The sequence below is a fragment of the Salvelinus fontinalis genome, chromosome 6, assembly GCF_029448725.1.
Source record: "Salvelinus fontinalis isolate EN_2023a chromosome 6, ASM2944872v1, whole genome shotgun sequence".
NCBI lineage: Eukaryota > Metazoa > Chordata > Actinopteri > Salmoniformes > Salmonidae > Salvelinus > Salvelinus fontinalis.
The window spans coordinates 25,433,019-25,445,105 of NC_074670.1; the positions used below are offsets into that span (position 1 = coordinate 25,433,019).

Consider the following 12,087-nt stretch of genomic DNA (forward strand, 5'->3'; position numbering starts at 1 on the left):
ATAATGCATGATTATAGTTTTTCAAGGTAGCATATATTTTGTTGGATTTGTCCAAGGGGCTCATGTCCATTGCAAGTAGAATGCAACTTATCATGGAGCCATTTCCTTCCGAGTGTATGAACAGTGTTCAATAGTGGGTGCAAGGCAGAGAACACTGTCTGTACAGGATAGAACATTTGGGCCTGTGTAAAGCCAACACCAAGACACATGAAAAGTTCACAGCAGTCGCAACTCAAAAACACAGCCTGACACACATTCCCACATGTCACAGTTGAACTGCACATACACGTATGACTCTTCCAAATCAGATATATTCACCATCTCTCAGTTACTGTAGTACTGTCTTTCAGCAGCCGTCAGGCCTGGCATGAGAGGCTACTAAGTTACAATGAATGGAAAAAGCATCCCCCCTCCCCACTCCATTCCTCCCTTCCTCCCCCATCGAAATCACAACAGAGACTGCACTACTCGCTTTCTCTCAGTCTTTCTCTCTTTCTTCAGAGGATATCAATTACATTTGTCATCGGGTTGACCTTAAAGAAGACATACATATTTGATCAGGTTTAATTAGCAACAAAATAATGGCATATTGTGTTTTAAATTATGAAACGAGGGGATTTGGTTGATGAATGTAATGAATGCTGGGGCCGGGCCGGGGGTGACTCCCACTCTGTATTGGCACCTCTGGGCGGTTATGAGGGAGAATGTGTGAAGATTTGACACGTCGGCAGATAGATTCATTTACTGACTGCAGCCTGACCAAGAGGTGATAATGAGGTCGAGGATTAAAAGTAAGACAATCAGTCGACCCGCGACGACGCCACACACTACCTCCCTCTGCCTAGTTAAAATATACTGCTCCTTTTTCTATCTCTCTTTGTTACTGATCTCCCATGTAATTACACACTAATCTCTGCCTCAGAAAGAGAGAGAGAAAGGGAAGGGAGGGAGAGAAAGGGATGGAAAGAAAGAAAAATACGTGATTTATAGGCAGGTAGAGATTTTCTCGTCGTTTCTGCCTTTGTACCCTCAAAAACAGTTACACTTTCAGCCAATTTCAATAACCTGTTAGCAACAGTTCAATGGCCACCAACACAGGTCTGTGCTCTAAGCCTGAGGTATTGTATTTGATGTATGGCAGTCCATTACTACTACTGTCTTAAGCACGGGTTATATTACCACTCTCCCTCGTGTAGCCTGTGGCTGTTCTGTTGAACCACTCTGGCGTTAACCTTTCCTGGAGGCACAGGGAAGCCCAGGCATGGAGCGCTCTTTGGCATAATGAGTGTGTTCATCAAAGCCTGCCGTGCGCGCAGGGCCCACTGGATCCACTCACACACTGCCACACACACTCCCAAACCGCTTCCCCACAGGGCCCCTGTGGACCCGGGCAGGGGCCGCCCTCAGACCTCATTTGAGGATGAAATCGTTTGTCTGACCAGGATGTCATCTATAATTAATGGCCACTTGTGAGTGTAATTTAGAGAGATCTCACCTGTGGCTCTGTCCCCAACCCAGCGTGAATGTACACACAGTCACACACATGCGCATACATATACTGTACACACAAAAATGAACAAACGCACACACTCACTAATGAATGGACACACACACACACACACACACACACACATACAGCCGTATCCTATAGAAACATAGTTTCACACTTGTCTGGACCTCAGAAGTGAGCCACCAGTCTTGTTCAGTAAATCCCATAGACTCTAATTCTAACTGGTTGGTATGTAATATTTAATATGATACCTCTATACAGGCTTGGAAACAAAAGTTGTAGAACCCTTTTGGATTCCAGATATCACCCTTTTGGGTTCCAGATATCACCCTTTGGGCTTCCATGTGGAACCGTTTCCACAGAGGGTGATACATGGAACCAAAAAGGGTTCTACCTAAAACCAGCCGAAGAACCCTTTTGGAAACCTTTTTTCTAAGATTGTAGATGAAAGCCCTATAGTAGTCTCAATGCCCTCTGATTTCTCACATTGTAGCAGCAGCTCTTACTGTCCAAGACCCCAGCCACATATTGACTCCCCACCACTCCTCCAAAAGTCTCCTAGTCCCTGTTGTGTCCCCCATCCTCTGTCGAGCCCCCATAGCCCCTGCAGAGCCACCAGCTGGCTACACGGTTCCCTTCTCACACCTTCCCACCAGCAGTATGTTCACGTCTAGGGTGAGAGATAACAGACAGCAAATAATGTACATTAGATAGATAGTTTATAGATTTTATGTGTCTGATTATTGTAGTCCCTGTATTATAACAATTGATAGGACCATATCCCTTACAAGCCATTCTGTTACTTCAGTACATTTATTGTGATGAATCTAGAAATATTTGTATTTCAATATTGGACAAAAAAACAAAACAAGATCCCTCCTTATAGTATGAGCTGAGCTTTGTAACAGAAAAGTTCCAATGACAAGGACATTTTTTTATAAACTCAGATAAATGATTCGAGCTATCCCAGGAAACCATCAACATTCCCAGAACATTAGCTAAGATTCCCATTTAAGTTCTAGGTAGGGTTTTATTAACATTATGATGATAACATCCCAAAAACATTCAAATGTTTTTGATAACATTTAATTACATGGATGAAATTAAATGCTGTGTGTCTATATCACCTTGTAGTTGGCCTACAATACAATCCTCAAATGCAAATTGCCATTAAATCTGTAGAGAAACATAATTTGGGCTGTGTTCCAATCTGCTTTCTTATGCTTCAAGGAACTAGAAATATGTATGCTGAGAATGTTGTGGTAATATTAGGTCAAACTTAAACATAACGTTTTCGAAATGATCTTGAACTGTTCTGAGAGCTTCCAAGACAATGTTAATCTGGAGGTGAAAGAAACTCACAGATGTTTAGACGAGGTGCTGGCTAGCGGAGTAGAACACTAGAAAAAGAAGAGGAGAGCCACACCCTCTAGGAGCTCAGACGCAGTAATTGAATAACCAACGTTTTGACAGACAAGCTGTCTTCATCAGGGTACCTCCAAGACCAGGTAAAATATATATTGTGTGAACGTCAATAGAATAGTATGCTAAACCTAAAACAAATCAAAGTTATAAAAACAGACTCATTTGGAAATTGTGGAACATTGTGCAACATTGTGGGTATGTTCTGTGCAACCTTTTAAGTACAATACGTGAGTATCACAAGAATATTCTTGCAACATCCAGACAACTCCCGTAACTTAATTAAATGTTCTGGGAACCTTTAAAAATGTTGGACCAGGTGTTCTGTCAACATTCTTAAAACATTAAGGGAATGTCGAATGCAACCTAACTTAAACATTGAATGTCATCACAACTGAGCATATCTTGTACCCACCACTGTTCCCATAACCTAATGAAATGTTCTGGGAACCTTTAAAGAACTTAGAAACGATGTTCTGTCAACGTTCTTGCAACATCAAAGGAATGTTTTGTGCACCCTGATACAAACATTATCTGAATGTCAGCACAACTGGACAGTTTTAATGTTTTGGGAACCTTGTCATATCCCCACAATGTTCCCACAATCTAATGAAACATTCTGGGAACCTTTAAAGAACAGACTAAATGTGTTCTGGGAACGATCTTGCAACATCAGGCAAATGTTTTATGCAAACATTGTATTATCATTAGCAAGACTGGACAGTTTTTGTGTTATGAGAACATTTGCTGCAACTTAACAAATGTTCTGGGAAATTTGACAAACACTATTGGTTTGCTGGGAGGATCCTGATATTATAAATACACCCAGGGATCATTTGCTTGTAGTTCAAACAAACCCATTCATTGTACTGTTTTATTTGGAATATCTCTTTAAGAAAGGCGAGACAACACGACACAGGCCATTTCTCAAGCTGCCAGTCAGAGTTGTAGCACTCGGGGTGGTGTCATGTTAAACAAAACAGTGCATTGATGCAATGCACAAAGAGTTGGTTATGTCAATGTGATATTTATCACCTCTGATCAAAAATAAATTAGTGTGAAAATAAGGTCATAGATCATGGGGGCTTAGATTAAGTGTCAGAGGGAAAAATCAATTGCTCTGTGCCTCATGATAACAGTGGACAGTTGAAAGAGCATTGAAGAGTATTACAAGGTGTTGTGGCCTGGGGATAGCCTAGCCATGCTACACCGAAGCCTGTTTGCCTTTGAGACGTTTTAATAGAGTGACGAGACAGGGGTTTATAAAGTAGATGAGTTGACTGATGAGGAGAGAACAGGGGCATAATTCTGTGCTAAGTCTGCGCATAATTCTGTGCTAAGTCTTGCTTCACTGGTTGGTGAAACCTGAGACAGTGTTGTCTTTTGACATCGCAGTTGTAGCTACAAATTGTCTCTCGTGCACTCAGTGGTGGAGAAAAGTACCTTTCTTTGTTTATCTGATCATCAAAATGAACTTACATTTGCAATATACTATAAGTTATGATATTATGGACACACTCTGGTTAATGAAACCCCTTTATATTCACTTTTATTGCGAAGTCAAATCTCTTGACCCACATTGAAAGCATCAACCTGTTCAGAAGATCATCATTTTCAGTTGATTCTCCATTGATCCTCAATGACCATCTCACTGGAGCTTCTCCCTGTTCCAGCTGTGTTTCAGATCATGGTGCTGAGCGCCAGTCTATCAGCACATAAAGGATGGGAATCCGATGGGGCCAATGGGATGCTCCTAATTATCTCATGAACAGGGAGATAAGGCTGTGATTTGTTGCCATGGCTCTCTTGTTAGGTTAAGTGGAGGGAATCGACAGGACAGTCAGATGTCGACTCTATCAGTTCTATTTGTTCCAATGTTTAACTACTACACAAAGTTGTAGACGACAAAGTGCTGCGTTTTGGTTTGGGTTATGTTGTACTGGACAGAAGTCAATGCTGTAGTAGTATATGTTGATTTTGACTTGATCTATTCCCTTCTTTAACTACGTTAAGTAGACTTGAGGACGACAAAAGTGCTGTGTTTTGGTTTTGTTTACAGTAAAACATGACCTTGATATTGTACTGTAAGAGTGAATTTGCTGTATAAACTGCTGTGTGTTTTACACGTGTTTTAGACATCATACATTAAGTAGAGGGAACAATCAGGACATTCATATGTCAACTATCTATTCCCATTTTTAACTACTACAAAGTCAACTTGAGACTGTCTAGGAAGTGCTGTGTTTGGTTTTGGTTATATTGTACTGTATGTTATGTGTTTTAGACATGCTGTATTAAGCCTATTACTGTGGTGATAAGTGGTGCACTGTACAAAAGGTAATGTACATCAGAGGAGAGTAATAGCCTCTTGAATTTGCCTCTCATATAAACAGAGAGAAACTTTCCGCCTGGCAACCAAATAATACAGCTGCTTGGAAACCTGGGTAGTTCCCCTGTGTCTTAAAGGTCGCAGTGCTTCAGCTGTGCGAGAGCCTCTTGAAAATAACAAAAACAAACCAAAACAATTTCACCTCAGCGAGTGCTGCAAATTATTCGTCCAACAGCTCACTGCAGGTGTAAAGACTGCACATCGTTTAGTTTCAGTCACACCACAAGTTGCTTTGTTTTTTAATAGACTCGTGAACAGGCCACCACATTTGTTTGTTTGCAAATGATGCTCATGTCTGCATTTGTGTTTTGTCTGCGACAGGAGTGCTTGTGTGTTTTCGTTCTCGGCTGCCATAGACAAGTCTCTCATGAGAAGGAACCAGACCTGGCTTCAAATAGTATTTGAAATAGCCTACATTGCGCATTTGCTTTAGCCGGTCTTGTGTTAGGTCTGCTAAGCACACAGATTTATGATGAGGGTTGCACATGGAGCCCAGGGCAGCTGTTGGAAGTCATGTTTGAGAGATGCTAGATGTGTCATTGTGTAGTAGGCCCTCTCAGCACGCCCCATGTCTTCCCCCACTGTCTCTCGCTCTCTTTCGCTCTCTCTTTTGCTCTCTCTTTCCCTCTCTCGCTCTCTCCCTCTCCCTCTCTCTCTCCTTACTCCTCTCTTCCCGCACCTATTGACCATCTTGCACATTATAAATCAACATTGAGCCCGGGCTATCCTGCAAGGGGCTAATGAAAGCTAATTTATAAAGCAGCTAAATGGCCCTGACAAAACTCCTAATGAGGAAATCAATAATTTAGTGATTGTTACTCTGCTTACACTAATACATCCCGCTTGTAAGGCTTTTTGATTCCAGCGAAAAGAAGGCCATTTTTTATTGTCTTCAGTTCTGCATGTCAGCACTGTGGTAAGGTTGTTTTTTTCTCGCGCGTGCGAAAGCCCCATGATGATAAATCTTCTGTCGGCTGTGTGGTGTGCTTTCAAAGAAATCTCTAAAGAAAGTCAAGCATTTAGCTGTAAATAGACATTGGTTCTCATAAACAGTCTCTATACGAATGGGATGTGATGCTATGAATGTTAGAGCAGCATTTAGTCCGCCATCAAATCAAATGTTATTGGTCATATGCACATGTTTAGCAGATGTTATTGCGAGTGTATCGAAATGCGTGTGCTTCTAGTTCCGACAGTGCAGCAATATCTAACAAGTAATATCTAACAATTCCACAACAAATACCTAATGGAATAAGGAATGGAATGGAATAAGAATATATAAATATATGGATGAGCAATGACAGAGCCGTATAGGCTAAGATGCAATAGATAGTATAGAATACAGTATATACATATGAGATGAGTAATGCAAGATATGTAAACATGATTAAAGTGACTAGTGTTGGATTTATTAAAGTGGCCAATGATTTCAAGTCTGTATGTAGGCAGCAGCCTCTCTGTGGTAGTGATGGCTGTTTAACAGTATGATGGCCTTGAGATAGAAGCTGCTTTTCAGTCTCTCGGTCCCAGCTTTGATGCACCTGTACTGACCTCGCCTTCTGGATGGTAGCCGGGGGAACAGGCAGTGGCTCGGGTGGTTGTTGTCCTTGATTATCTTTTTGTCCTTCCTGTGACATCGGGTGCTGTAGGTGAAGGGCAGGTAGTTTGCCCTTGGTGATGCGTTGTGGAGAGCCCTGCGGTTGTGGGTGGCGCAGTTGCCGTACCAGGCGGTGATACAGCCCGACAGGAGGCTCTCAGTTGTGTATCTGTAAAAGTTTGTGAGGTTTTTAGGTGACAAGACAGATTTCTTCAGCCTCCTGAGGTTGATTAATGCCTCATTAAATGTACTTATTAAACTGAACTCCAATGTGTACTACATGTACAGTACAGAATCTACAAAGAGTAGCTAATATTCCTCATTCAAAGACTGCTCCATCTGTTTTTGCCAAGCGAAAGATGTTTGAACATCTTTCGTAACACATGTTGATATGTATCTTCTTTCCCCCACTTAATTCATGCTCAAAGGGGGATGAGCTGTGAGTTATTATGACTCTTTCAAGGCTCACCAACTCTATGGACAGAGTGCAATAAGTTGAGACAAGTAATCTTTGCTGGCCAAACTGTGGCTACCAGAGCGTTTAGTAATATTGATTCACCTTGTAGGCCTTTTAAACCTGGAGAGTCTATAAGAAATCCTGTCTTCATAGATATTGTTGTTCTCTGTTCTGTATAATAATTTCCCTTTGGGTATTAGGCCTACAGTTATTAATTCTCACTCATCAGTCCACGTGGAGTATTTCAGAGTTTCCATTTGCTTTGTTTTACAGCTTGCTCTGTCTTAAGGTGTAGCCTACATTCTGTACCAATCTTCAGATTAAAGTCTGGGACAGTATTCAGAAAGCATCTCGGGGTAGGAGTGTTGGTCTAGGATCAGTTTGACCTTTTTAGATTGTAATGAATGGACAGCGGGGACCTGATCCTAAATCTGCACTCCTGCTCTGATACGCTTAATAAATACAAGCCGGCTCAGTAAAGTAAAAGCATATAGACTCTATACAGAGTATCACACTGTTATAAAGACAGATGGTGACTCTAACTAGCAGGGTCATTGATCATCAGGCTTAGCTCTGGGATCATGTGTCCCTAGGAACCCGGGGGAGCAGCACCCCAGTCCTCAGTTAATTGAAGAGCCAGTTAGATTACCCTCTCTCACCCCTTGCTGTGTTTTAATGCTAGGTACCCACCCCACATACTCTAGTGGTTAATCGCCTTTACGTTAGTCTTTGGGCTTCTGCGTTTGAGACATTATGATTAATGAATGACGTTGTATGTTTTTGGAGATTGGATTTTGTGAATATGTTTTAAATCCATTATCAAATGTATTTTCTATTCTCAAACAATAGTGGATGGTATTCAATGTAGCGGGTTATAGGGCAGCAGGTAGCCTAGCGGTTTTAGTGTTGGGCCAGTAACCGAAAGGTTGCTGGTTTGAATACCCAAGCCAACAAGGTGAAAAATCTGTGTGTGCCCTTGAGCATGGCCTTTAAACCTAATTAGCTCCATGGGCGCCGTACTACTATGGCTGACGCTGTAAAACAACACATTTCACTGCACCTCTCGGATGTACGTGACAATAAAATATGTTTTATTATTATAGATTTTTTTGTTGATACACAATGGTGGAGAATACTTCCAAGTCAATTGTGAAAAGTCTGAAATAAATACATTTAAATACAAACTGTACATGAATTAAAGCTATTATAGACAGAGAGCTGTTCCATAAAACGCAAACTAACTAAAAGAGAGGAATTGCGAGGAGAGAGAGGGAAATCGCTTCATCCACTTTTTGTATTGCTGACTGTATGGCAGTAGATTTTGATGTGGGGAGAGATAGATTTGTGTTTCCTCCTAGTCCCCTTACACTTCTTGTTGTCTTGTTTTTCAGAACAAAGAATAAGCTGTGGTACTTTGAGTTTGGCACTTCCGAGACCTTCTCGGCCACATGCAAGAAGCTCCACGACTTTCTGGAGGTTGAGGTAAATACAACTGCCTGGTTTCAATTTTGGGAGATTGGGACTAAGTATTTTTATGCTATTTAATGCTACGACATGTCATAGCATGAATAAGCAATAATTCAACATAAACTACTCTCACTTGTGCTGTTCTCTGCAACAAGAACACCTACTGTTAACATGCAAAATGAAGTCTTTGAAAGCAGACACAATGCAGTGAGAACAAGAAGCAAAAAGTCAAACACCTAGGTACAATCTCCCGGGGAGAGAGAATAATGCCTCTAATCTAGTGCACACCATTTTAAGACACTGAGCACCAGCCACCTCCTGATCCACAAATAGCCTTCCATTTGTACCAATTTCAGTCTGGAAGTGTTGAGGAGGGAGGGAGGCCTCCCCTCTCCCCCTCCCACTCCCCTAACGGATCCTCAGCCCAACACACAGGTAATTATCCCGGCACGGCCCTGCTGTGTGTGATATTGAGGGATAATGAAGGTGGTGTCTAGCCGATCCATCTCCCCCTCCTCAGAGCCATCAGCGGTGGCAGAGGTCTTCATTAATTAGCCGTGGATGGCTACTTAGTATGGTACTGAAGGGGAGCAGGTTTGGTGTGGAATACAGGCCATGTATTTAAACTCCACTGAGAGAGGACAGAGAAGTGGCCTGTTATTATACAGCTGGCAACTGAGGGAATTCCTAATACGGATGCCGTACTAGTATAAGGTTGTTAGGAGTCATGGCTGGTGGCAGGTCCCCTTCTGGTGGACATTTCCAGCTTGTCAAAGATCACATGGCTTCGACATAAACTGTTAATCATCACTCAGCAGTGAAGGCTGCCAGATGAGTGGTAAAGTTTTGATAACACCTAACTGAGAAGCTCTGGCTCAAGCATAATTAGCATGATCTACTTAATGTTATTTCACTGCTACACAAATGTTTCAAGAGGAACATTTTGATTATTGATTTGATGTCATCCCTCTCTCTCTCTCTCGCTCTTGCTCCCTCCCTCTTCCCTCTCTCTCGCTTTCTTTCCTGACCCTTGTCCTTTGTAAAGTGCGATGGCATCACTCTGGACCTAGACAGCATCTCTTTGGAAGGCATCGCAATTTTAAACATTCCCAGCATGCATGGCGGCTCCAACCTGTGGGGTGAGAGCAGGAAAAGGCGGAGCAACCGCCGGGGAGGGAAGAAGACCCAGGATAAGAGGACAACAGTGCTGGACCCCAAAGAGCTTCAATTTGCTGTCCAAGGTAGCTATCGTAATGATGGATACTGGTGAATTTGAGATGTATTTATTGCAATTCCAACTTTGAGGAAACATTGTTCACATTGCCACATTTATTTTACATGGGGTATTTTACATAGGTCCTTTAAGGTCTTTTAAAATGTCAAAGGCTTGCTCATATTCAGGTATGCCTCTTACAGATCAGTACTACAACCAAACATACACAGGATAACACCAGGCTTGAAATGCTACAACTCAATGGCTGATTGGCTGCCATATTGTGTATAGATATTTTAGCATAGAAGACCCTTTCTCCTAATAACCTGTGACACTAAGAGGCAAGACCTTGTCCAAGCTCACATCAGACAGATCAGAGACAAACTTTGGGACAAAGTTTTCCCTGGCGCTGGTATGAATATTTCACCAATGACAAGTTGAATCACAGTGCTTAGATTTGGTTTGGGATGAAGGGGTGCGGTTTAATGTCACTGTTTCGCACTGTCACTTGACTGGTAATGGCTTGTGTAGGCGGAAGTGGACAACCTGGCCTAATAGGAGCAGACTGAGGGAGCTCAGTGTGAATTCTGCCTCCTTTATGGGCACTGAACACATAAATATGTCAGATGGGAGCTCATCAATGAGAATCTATGAATTAACACAGATTATTGTTTAGGAGGAGTTAAGGTCAGCCAGTAAACTGGTAAATTGTCTTCTCATGTCTAGTTTGTGGACGATCACCGTAGTCACTGGTTAAGTTACTGTAAACACGCATTTATCACCTTCATTGGCAATACTATGTAGAGGGTTGTCCTCACACAGAGCAGCATAATGTAGGGAAGTGCAATTCACAGTGGACTAGGGCTACTCCTTACACCTTGATCACAGCGACAGCGTCATCGCGTTTTGGTACACCAGAAGTACATTCATTTCCAATGGAACGCTGCGTTTGCTTTGCAGCATTCCATTGCAGAAGCAGTTGCAGTGAGTTATGTGAGGTGGATGCTTTGGATTTATTTAACATATCATAAAATTGTATGCGTGGACCGCTTGACAGTTAATGGTGAATGTTACACTTTTGTCGCACACATGTCCAGATGATGCTGCGTACCATTTTGCACAATGACGCTGTAGCTGTGATCAAGGTGTTTGTATTAGAAGGTGTACAGTATTTTATTGCAAGGGCATTGTACAGATATAGGATCTTAATTTGACCAGCATTGTTGTAGCAAAATAATAGCAACAGGATTTAAACGTTTGGTATGTAATGTTGCTTGATTGGTGGTTAGGCTATTAGCTGGACAAAAGTAGGCCAAATGAAAAGTGCAATACTGTTAACACAACCGTGTTTTAGTGCGGGTTTTCAGTGAATTTATGTAAATAACTAATCTGCCTTCCCTGCACCGCAGGAAGATTCTCAGCAACAAAAGAGTGATCAAATTAAGATTCTACATCTGTGGTACGTGGTAGTGTTTTGCTGGTGTATTATGTCCAGGCATGATTAGATCATAGATCAACCAAATCAGATTCATACAGTGTATAGTGAAAGTCAAATCATACAAGACTGGGCATGTGACAATTTCTCACAGTCAAATGTACAGTCATACCAAGGATGTTTTCATGAATTAGTAACACTGCGATGTACACGGCACTGTATAATAGGCAACCCATTGACTACATATTCTGGGATGTATCCACCTCAGTTAAAATCAAAGTACCAAATCCATTATCTGCCAGTGTGCTTCGCAAACAGTGGAGATTCCCCCTGCTCTTTAATTTCAGTCAATACGAGTCAAGCACTGATGAATGCACCCATTTGGATCATGCATGTTCTTTCTAATAACATAGGGCATCATCCATTTCACTGAGTTCTACTCTTATAGACTAGGAGAAAGGCAATGGACAGAGCCCTAGAAATGACAGCTTTGGCAAGGGGGGTTAAGATGGTAGTGGTGGTTGGAGATGATCAATTCACACCCCGTCGATACACTACAGTAGTCCCTCCCTTCCATTAATTCACACAAAAATCATT

The 12,087-nt window shown here is 41.9% G+C and overlaps 1 protein-coding gene across 3 annotated transcripts in view; it reads left to right on the forward strand.

Annotated features, from left to right (window-relative positions):
• The window catches only part of LOC129857456 (diacylglycerol kinase beta-like), a 55,031-nt gene that overhangs the window by 33,544 nt on the left and 9,400 nt on the right, over positions 1-12,087 (forward strand). For all 3 annotated transcript variants that reach the window (XM_055925713.1, XM_055925712.1, XM_055925714.1), the window contains 2 exons: positions 8,767-8,857; positions 9,888-10,083. In XM_055925713.1, the coding sequence (XP_055781688.1) occupies positions 8,767-8,857; positions 9,888-10,083 (287 nt within the window). The remainder of the gene's footprint in view (positions 1-8,766; positions 8,858-9,887; positions 10,084-12,087) is intronic.